This window comes from Ambystoma mexicanum, chromosome 2q (assembly GCF_040938575.1).
Source record: "Ambystoma mexicanum isolate Mex_15411 chromosome 2q, UKY_AmexF1_1, whole genome shotgun sequence".
Classification (NCBI taxonomy): Eukaryota; Metazoa; Chordata; class Amphibia; order Caudata; family Ambystomatidae; genus Ambystoma; species Ambystoma mexicanum.
In genome coordinates this window covers 882,839,922-882,860,647 of record NC_090924.1, presented here as the reverse complement: position 1 = coordinate 882,860,647, position 20,726 = coordinate 882,839,922, and the positions used below count along the sequence as shown (strand labels likewise).

The window sequence follows — 20,726 nt, the reverse complement described above, 5'->3', positions numbered from 1 at the left end:
GCGATTGGCCTATGTACGTGTATTTAATGGGTGCGCGGCCACTTACACACGCAAGTACGTCAGCGAACCTGTATCCCGTGGTGCGTGTGAATTTCCGCACGCTATTGGACTGGGAACTGGATTGCAGGGGTGCGCGGGTCACACGCTGTATCCCGTGGTGCGTGTGAATTTCCGCACGCTATTGGACTGGGAACTGGATTCCAGGGGTGCGCTGGGTCACACGCTGTATCCCGTGGTGCGTGTGAATTTCCGCACGCTATTGGACTGGGAACTGGATTCCAGGGGTGCGCGGGTCACACGCTGTATCCCGTGGTGCGTGTGAATTTCCGCACGCTATTGGACTGGGAACTGGATTCCAGGGGTGCGCGGGTCACACGCTGTATCCCGTGGTGCGTGTGAATTTCCACACGCTATTGGACTGGGAACTGGATTCCAGGGGTGCGCGGGTCACACGCTCGCCTAGAACACGCGCAAAGCATAAATTGCGGACTTTAACAATAACAAGCTCAGACGCCAGGATGAACATACCGTTCCTAGCAGCAGTGGCAGTGGGCTACCAAAGGAGGAGGAGGAGGATAGTCAGGGCCAGAATATTCACACCCAGAACCAGCCTTTTCGGGATGCCTGATGACCAGGTGTATGGGAGGTACAGGTTTCCACCACACATCATACTGGACCTGGTGAGTGAGTGGGAGGATGACCTCACATCACCCACCCTGTGCTCCCAAGCACTGAGCCCCCTGGAGAAGGTCCTCAATGTACTGCACCTCTTAGCCACTGGATCATTTCAGCGGACAAGTGCCATAGTGGGTGGGGTGTCACAGGCCACCCAGTCACGCTGCCTACACCAGGTCTTGAACATCATGACTGCACGCCCATCAGTCCGCAGGCACATATACCTGCCCAGAACACCTGCAGAAAGGCATGCTGCCGCCCTGGATTTTTACGCAGTGGCACGATTCCCCAAAGTGCTAGGTGCCATCGACTGCACCCATGTGGCTCTACGTCCCCCCAGGGCATCTGAGCACATCTATAGGAACCGCAAGCACTGGCATTCCATCAACGTGCAGGTAGCATGTAATGCCAAGGGAATCATCACCTCAGTATATGCCAACTATCCCGGCTCCACCCACGACAGCTTCATTTACCGAATGTCCACCCTAAGCCGGGACCTAGAAGCTGGGCGGCATGGCGATACATGGCTGCTTGGTGAGTATGTATGCCACTGCACATGCATGCATGTTGGATACTGAGCAAGGTCACAACCTCACCAATGATACCAATCCCCACCTCCACAGGGGACAGTGCCTACCCTCTCAGCCCCCACATGATGACGCCAATTCGGAACCCCACCACGCCACCCCAGGTAAGATTTAACACAGCCCACATTACAACCAGGGGCATAGTGGAGCGCACATTCGGAGTGCTAAAGTCACGCTTTCGCTCCCTTGACCGTTCTGGCGGGCAGCTGTTATACGCTCCCCCAGTAGTGTGCAGGATCATAGTGGCAGCATGTGTCCTGCACAACGTTGCAACACGCCGGGGCCTGGCCGTGGACATGGTGGTGGCCCCACATCCCCAACCACATGCACAGCCGCTGCGCATGGGAGGGGAAAGGGCACGGGGGGAGGCAGCCCGTACACAGCTAGTGGCTAATTACTTCACATAGAAATCACACCCCTGTGGAGTGCACACTGCCCTGGCACATTCCATCTGACAATCAATGATGACTCAACCTGACACTGATCCTGAATGTCTGGAGAATGAACCGGGAATTCCATGTCAGCCTGAGATTGTTCACCTGGAAGTGTCACAATGTGTGCATCCCTACCCACACAGACACCACCAATGCAGTTTTGTGAAGTTACACATTGAAGCAGCTAAAATGAATACCCACTTGCAAAATGCAACAAGAGGACAGTGCCATGTCAGCCAACCCAACCCCAGCACTGCCACACGACACACCGTGCCATGTCATGCTAATTGCAGGTAAACAAAGTAATCCCCACAACATGACATCACTCTCACTATGTACAGTGGCACTATTAGAAACCTGCAACACCTGAAATGCTCACAGCAATGCCGGACCAACAACATACTTGAGCACGTAGTACCATTACATGACATCACAAATGTTACATATTAGTAGTCTCACCACCTGGAAATGCCTGCACTCCCACCACTACCAACTGTGCAGTGTTGGCGCCATGTAGAGTTGTAGGTGCACTGCTGCCAACATGGTCCCCATCTCCAGACTAGAGGTCCTTGTGTGGACTTGAGGAAGGGACCTGCAAATTGGGAGGTAGACACAGAAGAAGAGGTACACATCAATGCAACATGCAGTGTACAACACAACAGCAATATGCACTATGAATGTATACACAGTATTGACTACAGACTGGCCACACAGCTCATGGGAGTCCAACATCACTGTGTAATTCACTGTCACTTGGGCACACCCTTTGCAAGCCCATGGAAACGGGAAGCAGGAGGGGTGTGTGTGACTCAAACCCAAGCATCTGGACCAAATACATTACAAGCCTGCATGTGCCCAGCCACAATGCAGCGTATGCCCACAGGAACCACGGAAGCCAACAGATCGAAGCCAACAGATCGAAGCCAACAGATCGAAGCCAACACATCGAAGCCAACAGATCGAAGCCAACACATCGAAGCCAACACATCGAAGCCAACAGATCGAAGCCAACAGATCGAAGCCAACAGATCGAAGCCAACAGATCGTCCCAAAAAAATTGGTAATAAAAGAAATCAAAATAAAAATAAAAATAAGAAACAATCAAAAATGGCCATTGATGGGCCCGGGGGGGTTGGGGAGGCCACCCAGGAGGTCCGAGGACAGGATGCACACCAGAACCCACCTGCGTGGATCCTGGGAAGATAAAACACCTCCATGGGCTCATGGCCCACACGGCTACCCTATTGTGGGTGTATCACTGCTGTCGCTATTATCACCCTGTGCAGCTGCATCCGGAGGTGGTTGCACTATGGGAGGCAGCCCACGCAAGGCCCTAGTCTGCTCCTCCATGGCTGCAAGCATGCGGGTGTGGTAGGTCTGGTTCTGGAGGATGAGTGTGCGGAGGTCCCCATGCAACAACTCACGGGATGCCCGGACCTCCGCCCTCGTTGCCTGCATCTCAGCTGAGAGCGTACGGGTGAGACGCTCCAGCTGCTGTTCTGTCCTTTGGTGTGTTGAAGCCTCAAGCTCAACAAGAGTCGTCCTGAGGTGTAGGAGCTCCTGCCTCAGGGCTTCCCTGTGGCCCTGGGACTCAATGGAGATGGCCTCCTGCAGAGTCACCAGTGCCGCCCGCCTGTCCCTGTTGGACCCCAACATGTCCACCCTGTGTGACTGGCAGATGGAGTCGGTTGCCTGCTCTAGTCGCTCCATCAGCCTTCAGGGGGGACAATGGAAGTGGCCACCCTATCCATGGCCTGAGCCATCATCTCGGATGATGCTGCCTGTTGTGTTGCCATACCGTAAATGGATTGCTCCCATGCGGTATTGCGAGGTGGCGTACGGCCACCACGTCGGCGGGCACCTCACCTGTCTGGGGCAAGGCGAACTGCGCCTTGCTGTGCCGGCACTGCCTGAGGCTGCAGGACTGCATTCCCCTCTGATCTGCTGGCCCAGGAACAGGATCAGATGTCGCGGAGTGTGACCCTGCATCTGTAACCACCGAAGGCGTAGCTGCCAACACTGACATCCCCATGGAGGGTACTGACCCTGGTGCAGGTGGGTGAGACAGAACAGAATCCCTCCCTGGAACACTCACCTGCGACGGCACGTAGGTCTCATCCGAATCAACACCTGAGTACAGCTCGGGGGAGGTGCAGCCAGAGACACCCCTTGAGAGCACGACCTGCAGCACTTGTGGGTTCTCCCCCACCACCACACCACGTCCCTCACTGGTGGTTGGTCGGCCCTGGGACACCTCCTGGGTCTGCACCATCTCCACAACCCCAGCAATATCAGGTGCGTCTTCCCCTGCAAAGACATGAAAACAAAGAAATGGAAACAGGCATTAGCACCATGGCACACATTGAGGGCTGAGAAGCAAGAGAACCAGTACTTGATTGACACATGTCCCACATGACTAAAACCCTCCCATGCATGCACCCTCACTGCGTATGAAGTGCAGGCAAATGGCACACACTGATGACACCAAGATGGAAGATGAACAAATTTTCTGCATGCTGCCTGGCAGTGGCATCACACATTGGCCTGTGATTGGCAGGTGAAACACACATGCCATCACACAGATGGCATGTACCATTGCTATTGAGTGAAGATGGAGAGGAGGGCAGCACCTATTCATTCAGTCCAGTTCCCGCATGTAATAGCTTTTCTAATTCTAACAGGTCAGATTTTTCACCTGGAGCTGCCAGTCTGAAATGGTCAAATTGCACAGGGACATGTGTGTACAAATGATATTCAGGTAACAAAGTCACTCCACTTTACCATACCCATGTCAGACATGTGACTAGTGGACAGCGACATGCCTAGTGAAAGTGGTGGAATGCAAACAAACTGACTGAATGAACAGTGAAAAAGAAGCAAATATGTTGTGTCAAGGTGACACTTCAAGGGCAACTGGCGTGCAGTTGTGCTAGATGTCTACTGTTGGCAGAAGGGATACTGCTATGGCCAAATGCAGCTGCGCAGGAAGGATTGCATGAAGCACATGGCTGACCCATACGACTCAGGCGCACACACTCTCACCTGGCACCCAAACAGAAGCCCTCACACACACACCATGCACATGGATGACACACACATGCATGTGCACTCACCGGACAATGCCTCGTAATCAGCCAGATCTCCCACGCCTTGGATCTGTTCCTCCGTGACGTAGGTCCCAGCGACTGACTCATGTGGAGTGAGTTCCATGTCTACTACTGGAGACCCACCTCCAGTCACTAGAGTTGCGGCATGACTTGAGGCCAGCTTACTCTTTGCCCTGCGCTTTAGGTCATTCCAGCGCTTATAGCAATCATTGGCTGTGCGCCTCACGATTCCAAGGGCACTTACGATGTCCGCAACGGTCTGCCAGTGTGCCTGGCGTTGTGCAGGTGTGGTCTTGGATCCTGCAACAATGACCATCTTGTTGTCATGTCCGGACACATACTCGACAAGTGCATTCAGTTCGTCATCCGTGAAGCTGGGCTTCCTGGACGGGCCGGACTGTGTAGCCGTGTCTGGGGCATCAGCCTGTGCCGGACGAGCACTCTTCCTCTTCCGCTTGGAAGGTGGTGGTGATCCTGAGTGTCCTGCGCCGCTCTGGACACTAGGGGCAGGAGCCCTGGTGGACTCTGTATCAGGAGTGTGGGATTGCACACTCAGCATGGGAGTTGGTGCAGGCATTGGCTCTAGTGTGATGGTGTCAGGGGGAATGTCAGCAGCATGGACTAGGACCGACACTGTCCTGGCTGGGTGTGTGAGGGCTGGGGTGGATGGAGCCGCAGCTGCCCCTGCAGCCTCTCCGCCCTGCCTCCTTGGTGCAGCAGATGACCTTGCTGCCCCAGATCCACGTGGCATGATGGCATCAACGTGCACCAGCGCACGTGTCGTAGCCCTGCTGACCTGGAAGTCAGCCATGGAGTCAGCCAGGTCTGGTGCCACAATGGGCTGGTCCAACAAGGGCTGAGCATGGATGGTGTCAGCCACTTCAGCCTCAACGGGAGGGGGAGAGGGGGGGGGGGGATGATGGGTGCCCTTGACTGGTCCTCCACACATGGGGGGACAGGCTCACCCTGCAAGTTACGACCACGTCCCCTACCGGATCCACCACGGCCACCACTTGTGGCTCTTCCACCTTTGCCACCCTTACGGAATCCTCGCCTCCCAGCCATGGCACTGATATTAATGTGCGTATGGGAGTGGCTGTAGACAATTGTCCTGGGCAATTGGGGGTCAAAGGGGTTGGGTACCAGATGGTAATTGTACCCTAGTGCTCTAGCACGGCTGATTGTAACCCCTGGGGAAAGATGACGGGTCACGCAACGCACAGGAGGCCCAAAAAAGGGAGATGACGTGCACGCAACCCCTCCTAGACCACGTGTGCAGAAAGAAAAACCTGCACTACGCTGTGGCACCCAGTAACACAAGAATGAACGTATGCGTGTCACACGCAGCCTAGAATGACCTCTGAAGGGGTAGGCTACACACGGGGCAAGCACAGAAGTTGGATACGTGCGTGACTCACCGTCTGCCAGGTAAAAGAGCGTGAATAATGAGCGCGTTTGGCTGGCTAAACCCCCGCCAAAAGAAGATGTGTACGCTGTCTGAGAAGACAGGACAACAGTAGAAGGGGACACTGTTTGAGGGAACAGGCCCAGGTAAACCAGTAAAAGAGAAAAAAGAGAAAAAGCTGTCAGAGGTAACAGGGAATACGAACTGGAAACGCCGTGAAGTAAATCGCGTGTGAAACGACAAGAAGTACAGAATTCACCCACTCGCTCTCCACGAAAAGCACATACAAGGAAATGGTGTTCTACATGTACCTTATATACAGGCCCACACGTACAGCGTCACTTACGCGGCGTGTACGTTCACCAATCACACGCTTTGTCACTCCTGCGTATAGATCCATTTTCACCAATCACACGCTTTGTCACTTCTGCGTGTAGATCCATTTTCACCAATCACACGCTTTGTCACTTCTGCGTGTAGATCCATTTTCACCAATCACACGCTTTGTCACTTCTGCGTGTAGATCCATTTTCACCAATCACACGCTTTGACACTGGGACGTGTCACGCAACAATTTCCTGCACGTGCAGGTGACTATAGGCGCGCATATGCTGTTGACGGGTTTACGCGCTAAGGGCCTTTGCTGACGTGTGGGATTTCACTCCCTATCAGGCTGTCCACGCGTTCACACACGAGAGACCACGCTCCTGGCCAGGAGGCCAAATTACTGCCCCCCAGAGCCCTGAGCACGCTCCCACCTGCCATCTGCTGCTGCCTGACTGCCTGATGGCCACGTGCCCCACAGTGCTGGTGGGTGGGGGTGTTGGGAGACATGGGTGGGGGCCTGGTGGAGGGTGCCCCTGCACTGGTGGGGGTGGTGGGAGACATGGGTGGGGGCTTGGTGGAGAGTGCCCCTGGTGGCGGGGGGGTGGGGGTGGTGGGAGACATGGGTGGGGGCCTGGTGGAGGCTGCCCCTGCACTGCTGGGGGTTGGGGGTGGTGGGAGGCATGGGTGGGGGCCTGGTGGAGGCTGCCCCTGCACTGCTGGGGGTTGGGGGTGGTGGGAGGCATGGGTGGGGGCCTGGTGGAGGCTGCCCCTGGTGGCGGGGGGGTGGGGGTGGTGGGAGACATGGGTGGGGGCCTGGTGGAGGCTGCCCCTGCACTGCTGGGGGTTGGGGGTGGTGGGAGGCATGGGTGGGGGCCTGGTGGAGGCTGCCCCTGCACTGCTGGGGGTTGGGGGTGGTGGGAGACATGGGTGGGGGCCTGGTGGAGGCTGCCCCTGCACTGCTGGGGGTTGGGGGTGGTGGGAGGCATGGGTGGGGGCCTGGTGGAGGCTGCCCCTGGTGGCGGGAGGGTGGGGGTGGTGGGAGACATGGGTGGGGGCCTGGTGGAGGCTGCCCCTGGTGGCGGGGGGGTGGGGGTGGTGGGAGACATGGGTGGGGGCCTGGTGGAGGCTGCCCCTGCACTGCTGGGGGTTGGGGGTGGTGGGAGGCATGGGTGGGGGCCTGGTGGAGGCTGCCCCTGCACTGCTGGGGGTTGGGGGTGGTGGGAGGCATGGGTGGGGGCGTTGTGGAGGCTGCCCCTGGTGGCGGGGGGGTGGGGGTGGTGGGAGACATGGGTGGGGGCCTGGTGGAGGCTGCCCGTGCACTGCTGGGGGTTGGGGGTGGTGGGAGACATGGGTGGGGGCCTGGTGGAGAGTGCCCCTGGTGGCGGGGGGGTGGGGGTGGTGGGAGACATGGGTGGGGGCCTGGTGGAGGCTGCCCCTGCACTGCTGGGGGTTGGGGGTGGTGGGAGGCATGGGTGGGGGCCTGGTGGAGGCTGCCCCTGGTGGCGGGGGGGTGGGGGTGGTGGGAGACATGGGTGGGGGCCTGGTGGAGGCTGCCCCTGCACTGCTGGGGGTTGGGGGTGGTGGGAGGCATGGGTGGGGGCCTTGTGGAGGCTGCCCCTGCACTGCTGGGGGTTGGGGGTGGTGGGAGGCATGAGTGGGGGCCTGGTGGAGGCTGCCCCTGGTGGCGGGGGGTGGGGGTGGTGGGAGACATGGGTGGGGGCCTGGTGGAGGCTGCCCCTGCACTGCTGGGGGTTGGGGGTGGTGGGAGACATGGGTGGGGGCCTGGTGGAGGCTGCCCCTGGTGGCGGGAGGGTGGTGGTGGTGGGAGACATGGGTGGGGGCCTGGTGGAGGCTGCCCCTGGTGGCGGGGGGGTGGGGGTGGTGGGAGACATGGGTGGGGGCCTGGTGGAGGCTGCCCCTGGTGGCGGGGGGTGGGGGTGGTGGGAGACATGGGTGGGGGCCTGTTGGAGGCTGCCCCTGCACTGCTGGGGGTTGGGGGTGGTGGGAGGCATGGGTGGGGGCCTGGTGGAGGCTGCCCCTGCACTGCTGGGGGTTGGGGGTGGTGGGAGGCATGGGTGGGGGCCTGGTGGAGGCTGCCCCTGGTGGCGGGAGGGTGGGGGTGGTGGGAGACATGGGTGGGGGCCTGGTGGAGGCTGCCCCTGGTGGCGGGGGGGTGGGGGTGGTGGGAGACATGGGTGGGGGCCTGGTGGAGGCTGCCCCTGCACTGCTGGGGGTTGGGGGTGGTGGGAGGCATGGGTGGGGGCCTGGTGGAGGCTGCCCCTGGTGGCGGGGGGGTGGGGGTGGTGGGAGACATGGGTGGGGGCCTGGTGGAGGCTGCCCCTGCACTGCTGGGGGGTGGGGGTGCAGGGGGACATGAGCAGGTGTGCAGGGTAGTCCCCTGTTTTGTAGGCTGCCTGCAGGGGCCGTGGAGGGTGTACAGGGAACACCTGTGAGGACCCACCCAGCCTAATCGCGTGTGACTTCCCACACACCCCTGTAATACACGTACCTAGCCAAATCGCGTGTGATGATTCCCACGCACCCCTGTAATACACGTACCCAGCCAAATCGCGTGTGATAATTCCTGCGCACCCCTGTAATACACGTACCTGGCCAAATCGCATCCCTGTAATACACGTACCCAGCCGAATCGCGTGTTAAACTTCCCTCGTACCCCTGTAATACACGTACCCTGGCCAATCGCGTGTTAAACTTCCCGCGTACCCCTGTAATACACGTACCCTGGCTAATCGCGTGTTAAACTTCCCGCGTACCCCTGTAATACACGTTCCCTGGCTAATCGCATGTTAAACTTCCCGCATACCCCTGTAATACACGTACCCTGGCCAATCGCGTGTTGAACTTCCCGCGTACCCCTGTAATACACGTACCCTGGCTAATCGCGTGTTAAACTTCCCGCGTACCCCTGTAATACACGTACCCTGGCCAATCGCGTGTTAAACTTCCCGCATACCCCTGTAATACACGTACCCTGGCCAATCGCGTGTTAAACTTCCCGCGTACCCCTGTAATACACGTACCCTGGCTAATCGCGTGTTAAACTTCCCGCGTACCCCTGTAATACACGTACCCTGGCCAATCGCGTGTTAAACTTCCCGCGTACCCCTGTAATACACGTACCCTGGCTAATCGCGTGTTAAACTTCCCGCGTACCCCTGTAATACACGTACCCTGGCCAATCGCGTGTTAAACTTCCCGCGTACCCCTGTAATACACGTACCCTGGCTAATCGCGTGTATAACTTCACGCGTACCCCTGATATGCACGTTACCCGCTTTGCGTTCCTTGTTTGGCAGCCCTGTAAACTGGTCCAGGGTTAGCGCAGCCCTTTGCGATTATTTAGCGATTTTGATGGCTTTTCCTTGCGCGAGGGCGTTCTTGGGGGCGTTACTGGCGCTGCTGCAGGGTCGCTGCGATACTCTGCGCCACGGCTGGTTTGGGAGCCTAAAATCCATGAATACGCTGTGCGCGGAAATCGGTTTTAGCGCACGTGCCTGGCGCAGTCAATCGCACGCGGACACTCTGCGCCAGCCGCTTGCAACACTTTTCTGCGAAATTCTATGAATTACCCTGCTGGTCTCTCCTGTGTTGCAAATGTGTGGTTTCTCTCCTCTTCCCCACTCTTAACTCCAATTCTTTGAAAGGCCTGATTGTGGGGCATTACTCTAAGGCTAACTCTAATTTCTATCTTCGGGACCTTCATGTTACTACAATGATATTTTTGAATGAGATTCATGTACATACTAATGACTTAATTGAAGAACAGCACTCATCTCTGAGATGTGGATCTTAATCTCTGCAGGCTACATAAAAAGGCAAGCCTAGTTAAATTCTCAAGGTAGGGTTTTATCCCAGATACCCCTCGTACCTAGCTAGGCAAAGCATGTAATCAAATTAGGAGGTTTTTTTACCTATATGCGGTTGAATATTCTCCCTACATGAGAGGTCATCGGATACTGGACAGGGGTTCCACACAAGGAACAGCTTTATCGATCTTGTGTGATATAGGTTGAGGCCCCTCGGCATTTATTTACTAGTTGTCCCAGGTTGATCGACCAGTATGTAAAGGGTTATGCTACCCTAGCGACTAGTTTGGGTAGCATAGCAACAGATCACTTCTGGAGATGCATATATGGTGCAGAACCATTTTATATGCAGCAGCATCTTTTTACTTATGGCGAGAGATATTGTGCAAAACGCCGTAATTTTAAGAATGACAAATCATTTTGTGCATTACTCAATGATTATGAAATTTTATATTCACTACAGTGGCACTCTTATTGTTTCATGCAACCACATGCATTGTAGGACATAGAAGGCGGAAAAAGTGTATTTTAATATTGTTAATCATATGAATATTTTACCTTCATTTTCTGCGAATATGAATTTTCTTATTTGATTGAGTTTTATCTATGTTTGATTAATTGTTTATGTGCTTTCGTTTATATTGTTCTTTTTTAACCAAATGCACAATTCAGAGAAACAAAAATAAACGTTTGTTAAACTATAACACACTAATAACAAAAAAACATGGGCCTGATTTACAAAACAATATCAACTAGGCTTTCCCAGTTAAAAACATATTTGTAAACCAGTTCCCTAGTCTCTTATCTCTGCATCAGTTACACCTATGTTTAGTTGTCACTAGTTGTCCAGTTTAAGCACCTGGAAACATGATTACACAAAGATTCTCTATATAATAAGAATTAATGTTTCCTTCGAGCACCTACATACACATGGCTACACGTGTTGCATTATCCATAAAGCTTTCTTGGGCTTGCATCCGGTCAAGCCAATGTTCAGCATTGGATGAAATTTATAATATGCAAGAGTCAGTCTTCTTTGGTTTATACATCTATTGTAAATTATGTCATATTCAAGTCTGGCGCAGGTATATGCTTTTATGTGTAATGTATCACCTTTTGTATATTTAAAAACATATACTTATACTATAATATACCAAAGTTGAACACTGAGGTCCTCATTAGGTTTTTGGTGGAACGGTAAAGACTGTCCAGTTAACAGGATTTGCGCCCCTTTTGCTGCACTGCCAAATATAGAGTTTCCAAATTAAAATTCCATGAAAAACACCTTTTTTGGACTGCTCCTCCACACAAAGCCTTTATTGCAGGCAATTTAACCAACGCAGTAAATACTGCATACAGTAATACACAATCCCCAATGTAGTTCTAGGGGACTCTGAAAAGAGGAACATTTTTTGTATGTTTTATTTTTATTCATGTATATAGAGGAGGAACAATGCTCTTTTGAGCACAAAAGAAGGTATAATAGATAAGAAATCAGATTTGAGGGGAAGCAGTGAGCTTCTTACAATGGGGTGAGTTTGAGGGACATTCTGACTTGGTTGTGTAGGGGAATACGTGGAACAGTCACCGGAGAGAATACAGAAGTGGAATAACTGAAGGGCTGAATCATGCTGACCCGTCCATTAACTGCACGCTTGCAACATTACGTAACAGTAATTCAATTTGGCAGTATTAATACAGGATGCTCTGCCAAACTCTAAATGATGTCCTAAGCCATGATAACAACTGCTGGAAGGGAGTATTGGATGCATGTAATATGTGATTTTTATTTCTTGTGTAGGGTTTAATGCAAAACTGCAATCAAATGCATGCCTCCTACCTCTTTCAACAAGATAAGCATTATGATTTATCATATGATACTGGAGACAAAGCATTGCAATGTGGCCGCCATGTTGACATCTTCAAGCTGTGGCTGATGTGGCGAGCAAAGGTAAGACAACATATGATGTGTGCCTTATAACATGTTTGTTTTGATATGTAATCTACACATTGAACAAGACATTTTGTGTGATGTTTGAAGCCCACAGTCTGTCCATCTTCTTAGAGAACAGCTGTTGCCGCGCACATCCTGCCACGAGATAACCATTGGCTTGCTCTTTTGGTGTAGGATTTCATGATGTTCATGACAATTTGCACACTCCTGTGTGCAGGAAATGCAATTGGAAAGACAGAAGGGCAATGTTTTATAATACGGAAATGCACTAATCCTTTCAACCATCCACACATTCAAACCTGGTTAGTTTCTGATTGGCATGGTATAAACAAAGGGTATGCCACAAGAAACTCATTTAAACAGGTTTTACAATTTTCATAAAGCAATTAAAGGCTTCCATTCTATAAACAAGTTAACCATTGCCCATATCTCAATCGGAAAAGATTTTCTCCAAAATGTACAACACTCCATCAAGGCTTATTGGTAAAATACTACATTTTTAGATGGTACTAATATAAACATTTTTTTTTTTTACATTGCGACAATAGGTTAGAACCACATAGAATGCACACAGCACGCAGGAAAAAACATTTGTTTTATTTTCACAAATTCAGCATCAGAATTAATCAGAGTGAAAAACATGTTTGACCAGGTGCATAGGAACAGTGTTTTGGTCTATGGCCATTTCAATCTGTAATTCATGTCATGGCTCTATTCAGAACCAGCAACTCGGACATTTTTTCAGAATTAGAATAGCCATCATGCATCCGGCATTTGTACGGAATGTGAATTAAACAATGATGAAGACATCCTTTCAAAAGAATATATTTGCCCAACGAAAATCAGGGGACCACTATCACATTAATGCAGGCTCCCAATGAACAGCATTTGTCAGTATAAATGCCCGGTATATGGCGACAGACGTGTGATCATCAACAACAACCCCAGCAAATCTTTACAAGAAGTAGTATCGAAAGCAGCTCGATTTGGCTCGATATCTGGATACGAATGTAATGTGCATACAAATATACCATCGTGCTAGAACACTTGAATTCATGCCGGCCGAGTTCAGACTTTACTTTGACTGATTGTTTGGGGTACAGTTATACTGCCACCCAGAGCATGGGAGAGTGCAATTTCAAATGGAACCCCAAGATCCATTCTAATTTGGTGGAACTGGTTCCCGAGGCTTCAAAAGTAAACAGTGAAACTCTGTTTTATCATCCTTTTTTACCAATAGAGTCGTTTTAAAGATGTTGCAAGTATGTCCGAATCGGAGCACCCTGGCAATGTATCTGAGTATCTCGGGGCTACAGTTAGACACTTGAATGAGTTGAATCATGGCCCTCATTCCGAGACTGGAGGTAGCCATGGCGCTATTAGCGCCATGGCTGCCTCTAAAACCGGGTCCGGGTCTGGTCTGGTTCAATGGGGATTTACCGGGACATTCCAACCTGTGCGGACCCGGTAAATCCCCATTCAACCAACCATTCCCCATTCCCATTTGATCCCCCATAGGGGGGCATGCTCAATGGGAATGGGGAAGGCGCTAATTATGGGCCCGCGAATAGACCACACGTTCTTTGCAGCTCCCGCTAAGAGACCTCGGAATTGGGCTGTAAGGGTTTAACGCACAGGTCTCCTTACCAGTGACCGTTATCCCTTACCGCCCATAGCCTTTCTGGAGGAGATGTCACAGGGCATAGGCAGTATTTGGTTGGATCTGGGCCCATTACTATCAAACCTTTATGCAAGGATGGTAAATTGACGAGTTCTGAGGAGATCAGAGACCGGTAGAGTAGATATTTGTAAGCTTTTTAGATACAAATGGGATAACTAAATCAGCAAGGGCTGGGGTTTGGACAAAGGAGGGGATTATTGGCTCAGAGGCTGTCTCTATGTATTATGCATGCAATATGCTATAGAGTTACTAGAACTTAATTACTGATTACTTGTCTACCGTCGCAGGACAGGAATGTGTCCTAACCCGTTGTGTCAACCCTCCCGCTCACAGATAATACAGTAAGGAGGGACGATGTGCCCCTTCTCCATGAATCAATAATTATGGCTAGAATGCTGGGAGCTGAGAATTTGAGGGACTCAGAACATCCTTTCTGTAAGAGCTGGCTGCAACATGACTGGCTGGACTGTCGTTTTGGGGTGGAATAATGCCTGATTTGCATATTGACTGTCCCCTTTCTGTAATGACTTGACAGGCTGAAGAATAATTATTTGGGGGGTTGCCTAGAGCTGTACCAAAGATTATGAGTCATTCTAAACTGTCCAGCCATCTCCTTTCTTTATTTTTCTATAGCCACCCTAAGTGGGACTGGTATGGCCAGACATAGGTGCTGAGCCTGCTGAGCCATGATAATCAAGCTACACCTCACTGGTGATGCCCAATGAGGCCAAACCATGACTGGATTTGCTTGTGGTCCTATGCAGAGGTGATGTAACCAGGCGGTTCCAGTGGGACTCTCCCATTGTGGTAGGAATAAGCATGATTTGCATATGGCCGTTCCCCTTTATGCAATGGCCTGGCAGGCGAAGAACGATGGTTTGGGGAGTTGCACAGAGCTATACCAGCGGTTAAGACTCATTTGAAACACTTCTTTTTTTTTTACATTAATCAAGGACTGGACAGCCAAATCTTTTTTGTAAAGTAAATACATGAAAGAGGAAGGCAGTGCACCTACTTGCTAGAACAAACCTTTGGAACTTTCCTTCTGACAGAATGTCTGGGTGCCTGACATTTACCTTTTTTCCAAGGAAGTACATGGAAGTGTTTGTTGATACATGATTACTGCAAATTCCAATTGCTGTGGTGGTGAAATCGTTATTTCCAGTTGAAAAAAAAATGAATTTTTATTTTACATTTCTTGCCATTTCACTATAAACTACTAATCGTTAGTGTTATTGGGCCTCATTACAAGTGTGGCGGTCCGGAAATAAGGGTGTCGGTCACACCCGACCGGCAGCCTTTCTGGACTGTCACACTACAACTGTACAGGCGGGGGCGTTGCGCTGACAGGTCTGATCTTCCGGGCGTCACGGCACACGCCTGCAGAGTTTTCACAGAATCACCAGCACCGTTAGCAACGGTGCTGGTGCTTCCATGTCCACATTCCCATGGAGTCCAGCCTGATATCCTGGGACGCTGGCACTTGTAATGTCATAGGGGCACTGCGATCTCAGGCAGCGGAAACAGTGTTATGGGTCTGGCCGCTAGCTGCTGCTAGCACCGGCGGTAATGTAATGAGGCCTATTGTGTCCTAAGGTCTTGACTTTGCAAATAACATTTCCCAAGTCTTCCTGGTTAATCTCCAGGCTGTGCTTCTGCAGGTCCCAATGCACCCATTAGACTCCTGCTGCATCTGCACAAGTTTAAGCATATTTTCCTGCTTTTGCATCTCATCAATGCTTGTTGCACCTCATCCATTTCAAAATCCTCCCCTACCTCTTCCCTTCTGGCAAGTTATCAGCCGCTGAGAAATAGATAATGCTCAAAAAATAGATTTGCTCAAAAAATTTGCTCAAAAAATACAAGCGAGAAAACTGGAGGTAAACGTGTTGTGATACTTACCTCTAACCTATGAACCTGTCTACCACATTCACCCAGAATGAACAAAAGAACCAAACGGTAGAAGGGACGTGAAGCACAGCTTTTTTCCAGGTCATAATACTCTTTCCCTAAATTCAACCTGACTCTCATTAACTCACACCAATGTGTCCTGTTGGGCGATCATCCACGCTTGTACACAACACCTGCCAATTGCACAAACGACAACCGAAAAGCAAACTAAGCAGTTGGGATGAATGGATCAATGGAAGATTATTCTATTTTTTATTAACTGGATCACCCATGGACAAAAACCTTGAGGTGATATTGTTTACTGAGCTGCATATGCGCATGTACAAAGCTTTTTGTTCATGCCTTCAAAGCATGAATTGTATTGCCAACATCAAGCATAGGTTTCATTCAGAAAGCAAACACTCTCTGCAGTCCATTACCAAAGGCGAGTCCCAGCACAGCAGGCATTTATAAGCAGCTGTTCGCTAGAGAAATGTGTTGTTTTTTTAACAATCTGAGCCATTAACAGTCAGTGAGAGGAGGATAGAATTAAGTTTGCCAATTAAACTTGTAGTTAGGAACATATTTGCTTCATTTGTTTGTGGCGTTGATGGTATGGTTGTATGCTCATATGTAAGCAGAGAAACCATGTCTATGCCCACAGAATGATGGATGATGTTCTTCTCACGTGCAGACGGTGAAGCTGAACATACGCCACCCTTCACCGGCGCACCTGTTTCCAGTTTAGCCTTCCTTGCAATGATTACTGTAACCTTTGGTTTCCTGTTTGGAGGCGAGCTGGAACCATGTCTTGATATAGATGTTTTCACATTTAAATGCAAAAAAAAAAAAAGAATGAAAATTGGCAGCGGTTCTTGCTCGACTTGCGGGCACCACGCAGCACAGGAATGCTTGTCCAAATTTTAACAAATGCGTCCGTTTATTAGTACAGTTAAAAACAAATGTACTTTTTCTAGTCATAAAGCTGTTTCCAGTTTCGGAAATATTTTGTTTTCATTAAATTGCCTGTTCTTAGTCTGAGCTTGACAAATATTTGTAATGGTTACAAATAAATCCAGGGCTTTGACTAAAAAAATAAATAAAAAAACTCGCGCCAGGCTTGAAAGTTTTGAATGTAGATGTAGCACCGACAACATTCAAATACATTTTCTTTCATAAAAATCACCCAGTCACCAAACTAAACTGCTGATGTAATTGCTGTGCATTTTAACAAAATATCCCTTTATAACAGGGAGGGGGTAATAATAGAGACCAAGCTATGCACTACAAGCTTTATGGAATGGAGTGCATGTTGTATGCACTGCGATATAAGTGTATACGGTGCAATGCATTGCAAATCGTATGCACTGTAAAGCAAGTGTTACGAAATGAAGTGCAAGCTAGATTTGATACATGACATACAATGCAAACATTGTGTGATGGGTTGCATGTTGGTGCACTGCATTGCAAGCGGTATGTGGTGCAATGCATTGCAAATTGTGTGCACTGTAAAACACGTGCTATCCTATGCAGTCCAAGCTATATTTGATACAAAGCATTCAATAGAAGCTTTATGCAATTGACTGCATGAGTTGTGTGCTGCAATGCCAGCGGCATGCATTGCAATGCACTGTAAATTGTATACACTGTGAAGCAAGTGGTATGCTGTGCAGTGCAAGCTATATTCGAATCATGCAATGCAAGGCAAGCTTAATGTGATGCATTGCATGTTTTGGACCCTGCAATGCAAGAGGTGTGTAGTGCAATGCATTGTAAATCAGATGCAATGTACGCGAGCGCTGCACTGTGCTGTGCAAACTTTGTTCGATACAAGTCATGCAATGCAAGCTTTCGAATGCTGAACAATTTGAAGAAAGGAAATATTGCCCTTTCCCCTCTAGTACATGTTCCACTGTTGACAAAATGCAGCTGTTTCTTCCAAGGGTTTATGTGTACCAGAGATGTGAATCATGTGCCAACACAAACACACGCCAAGCCGGAGAGGGCCTCAAAGTGCTTCCCGGTGTAAACGTCAGTACTGTTTTGATTATAAATGGATTGCTCCTTTGATACAGTTTCATCAGTGGTCTGTCAGATTTCCAAGTGCTGAAAAATCGAAATGTTCATGAAAGTCCATGTAAGTGCTACAGTTGTTTTTCTTAATGTAATTTGAAGGATGTGTGTAACCTCCTACAGAGTAACTTTGCTACATATGAGACTAACCCTCATCCTTCTGCCACAGGGAACGGTACAATCCTTCATGCACACAAAGCCACGTTCTTTTTGGCAAAACATCACACTTAGAGTGCAATAAGAATAGCTTATATTCAATAAACTGGACTCAATTACAAAAAGCATACATGTGGCCCCAATAACATGTGCATGGCAATGCACTCGGCCGTATAGGAGACGGTCGCGCGTGGCCTCTTATGCACTACCAATATGCGTTGACACACATGTGCACCTGATACATTTTGTAAAAAAAAACTTAAAACAAACTCATACAGATCTATTTAATAAAATAAATGCACAACCCAAAAAGTGGTACACTACATCACACATATGAAAAATATACATATAGTTTCTTAAAAATAAGACATACGTTATACATAGATATACATTCACAAATTAATACATAACATTAACAATACACACTCCAAAGCATTGTACCCAACCTGTATTGAGGCTATGTATCTGACCGGACACAAGTGCTTTCTTCCCCTCCCCTTTCCTTTCTACGCCCTCTTCTTTGACCTATGGTGTTCCCTAGGGATCGGCCATTTCCCCTTTGCTTTTTAATATTTACGTTCTACCTCTTGCTAAATTGATCCACTCGCACAGGTGTCGGTTTTATACTTACGCAGATGATATACAACTAGTTCTCAGAATTGATCGAGACCAGGATTTGATGGCTTCTCGCCTCAGAAACTGCTTTGCTGATATTGGCAGCTGAATGAATATCAACTGGCTAAAGCTAAACGCCAAGAAAACCAAGGTTATGGTCCTCTGACGATCTCCGGCTGCCCAATCAGTCTGGAACAGTGACTTTTGGCCTTTGTCATTTGGCTCCCTACCTACTCCGGTCAATCTGGTAAAAAAAGTAGGAATACAAATTGTTTCATCCTTTCCTCTTCACCTCAGGTTAATGCTAGATGTAGCTCAGCCACAGTAAACTTAGAATTCACATATATGGATGTCTCTACTTCAGACTTGGGGACCCTTGACTATTGTAACGCAACACTGCTTTCTCAACCTAAGTGTGTTTAAGAATAAGCACTGACCACATTGAAGGTAAAGTAGGGTTTTATTCCAATACAAGACCCCAGGCTGGCTTAGTCATCAAAGGAGGAGCAGAATAATGTCTGTTGATAAAACTGTCATCTGTCATTTCAGAGGAGCGCACGTGATGGCATTCCAATATGGAATGTTTGCATGCCATCGAGTGTGCTGCAGATACAACATATCTTCCTCTTACATGTAGCAGGTGACAAAAATCTCATCTATTCTTGATAATATTAATAATGGAATGTCAGAGCAATCTGTTGCTGTAGCCCCCACTAAGGAGTCTTTGGTAGATGGAACCTAGTCTATGTTTCCTACCATCGCGGACGCTGACATTCTTGCAGCCATTCAACGTATGAAATCAGCCTCCCTTGCTGACACCAACCCTCTGACCCGCTTGAAGAAAAACTTGGGTGCTCTAAATGCCCATATTACTGCAGCAGTAAATTCTTCTTTTACTAATGGGGTTATCCCTCCTGCACTTAAGCATGCTTTAGTGATTCCATTATTAAAAAAGCCATCCCTTGTACCTGAGGTGTTGGCCAACTGCCGCCCTATTTCGTTATTAGCCTTTCTCATGAAACTGTTGGAAGCTGTGAATTCCTCTCTGCTCTCTGCTTTTTTTTAATATTCCGCTTACTTTGACTCATACAAAACTGGCGTTTGGCCAGGAAGGGGAAATGAATCAGTCCTTAACTCAGTTCTTGATGATCTGGTCTGTCTGGTGGATCAGGGAGCAGTTGTACTATTAGATCTATCGGCTGCGTTCAACACAGTCGATCATCCTACCCTGATCTTCACACGACAGTCAAGTACTTTGCTGGAAAGACCGGCAGCAGACATTCTGCCGGCCTTTCCGGCAAAGTACTTGACTGGTTCATCGCCTTTCTGGCCGATCGCACTCAGTCGGTTTCTCTCCCCCATTTTCGTCTAGTCTGGTCTCACTCACCTGTAGTGTCCCACAGGGTTCTGCCTTATCACCAATTTTGTTTTACCTTTATATCAGGGCCTTACTGTTTCTCATCCTGTCCCATGGCTTCCGCTATTATTCCTACGCCGACGATACGCACATTTTGGTCTGCTTAGGCTTGAATCAGTCTGATATGGACAGTCGGCTTTGGAAGTGTCTCGAGGATGTGGGTGCGTGGATGACATCTAACTGGTTGAAACAAAATGGCAGTAAGACTGAGGTGCTGGTTGTTGGTACCCCCTCTCCTCTCCTCTTTTGGACCACAGACTGCTGGCCTGCATCTTTGGGGCCCCTCCCTATACCGGTTTCCTTGGTTAGGAATTTGGGAGTCAAAATCTCCTCCTCCCTTGCCATGGATGAACAGGTTGTGGCAGTATGCAAGGCAGGCCATATCAGGCTCTGCATTCTTAGGAAAGGTCTTCCTTTCATTCCTTTTATTTGTCAGGCTCCGGTGGTTGCGGCGCTTGTTATGAGTGGCCTTGACTACTGTAATTCGCTCTATTTGGCTCAGCCACGTTACTTGATAAACAGATAACAGCTATTGCAGAATGCTGTAGTCAGAGCTATTCTTCATCCATAGCCCATAT

At 49.6% G+C, this 20,726-nt stretch overlaps 1 protein-coding gene across 1 annotated transcript in view; it reads left to right on the top strand.

Moving 5' to 3' along the window:
* The window catches only part of GAD2 (glutamate decarboxylase 2), a 742,591-nt gene that overhangs the window by 503,774 nt on the left and 218,091 nt on the right, over positions 1 to 20,726 (top strand). The window contains exon 13 of the mRNA XM_069648150.1: positions 12,164 to 12,313. Within this exon, the coding sequence (XP_069504251.1) occupies positions 12,164 to 12,313 (150 nt within the window). The remainder of the gene's footprint in view (positions 1 to 12,163; positions 12,314 to 20,726) is intronic.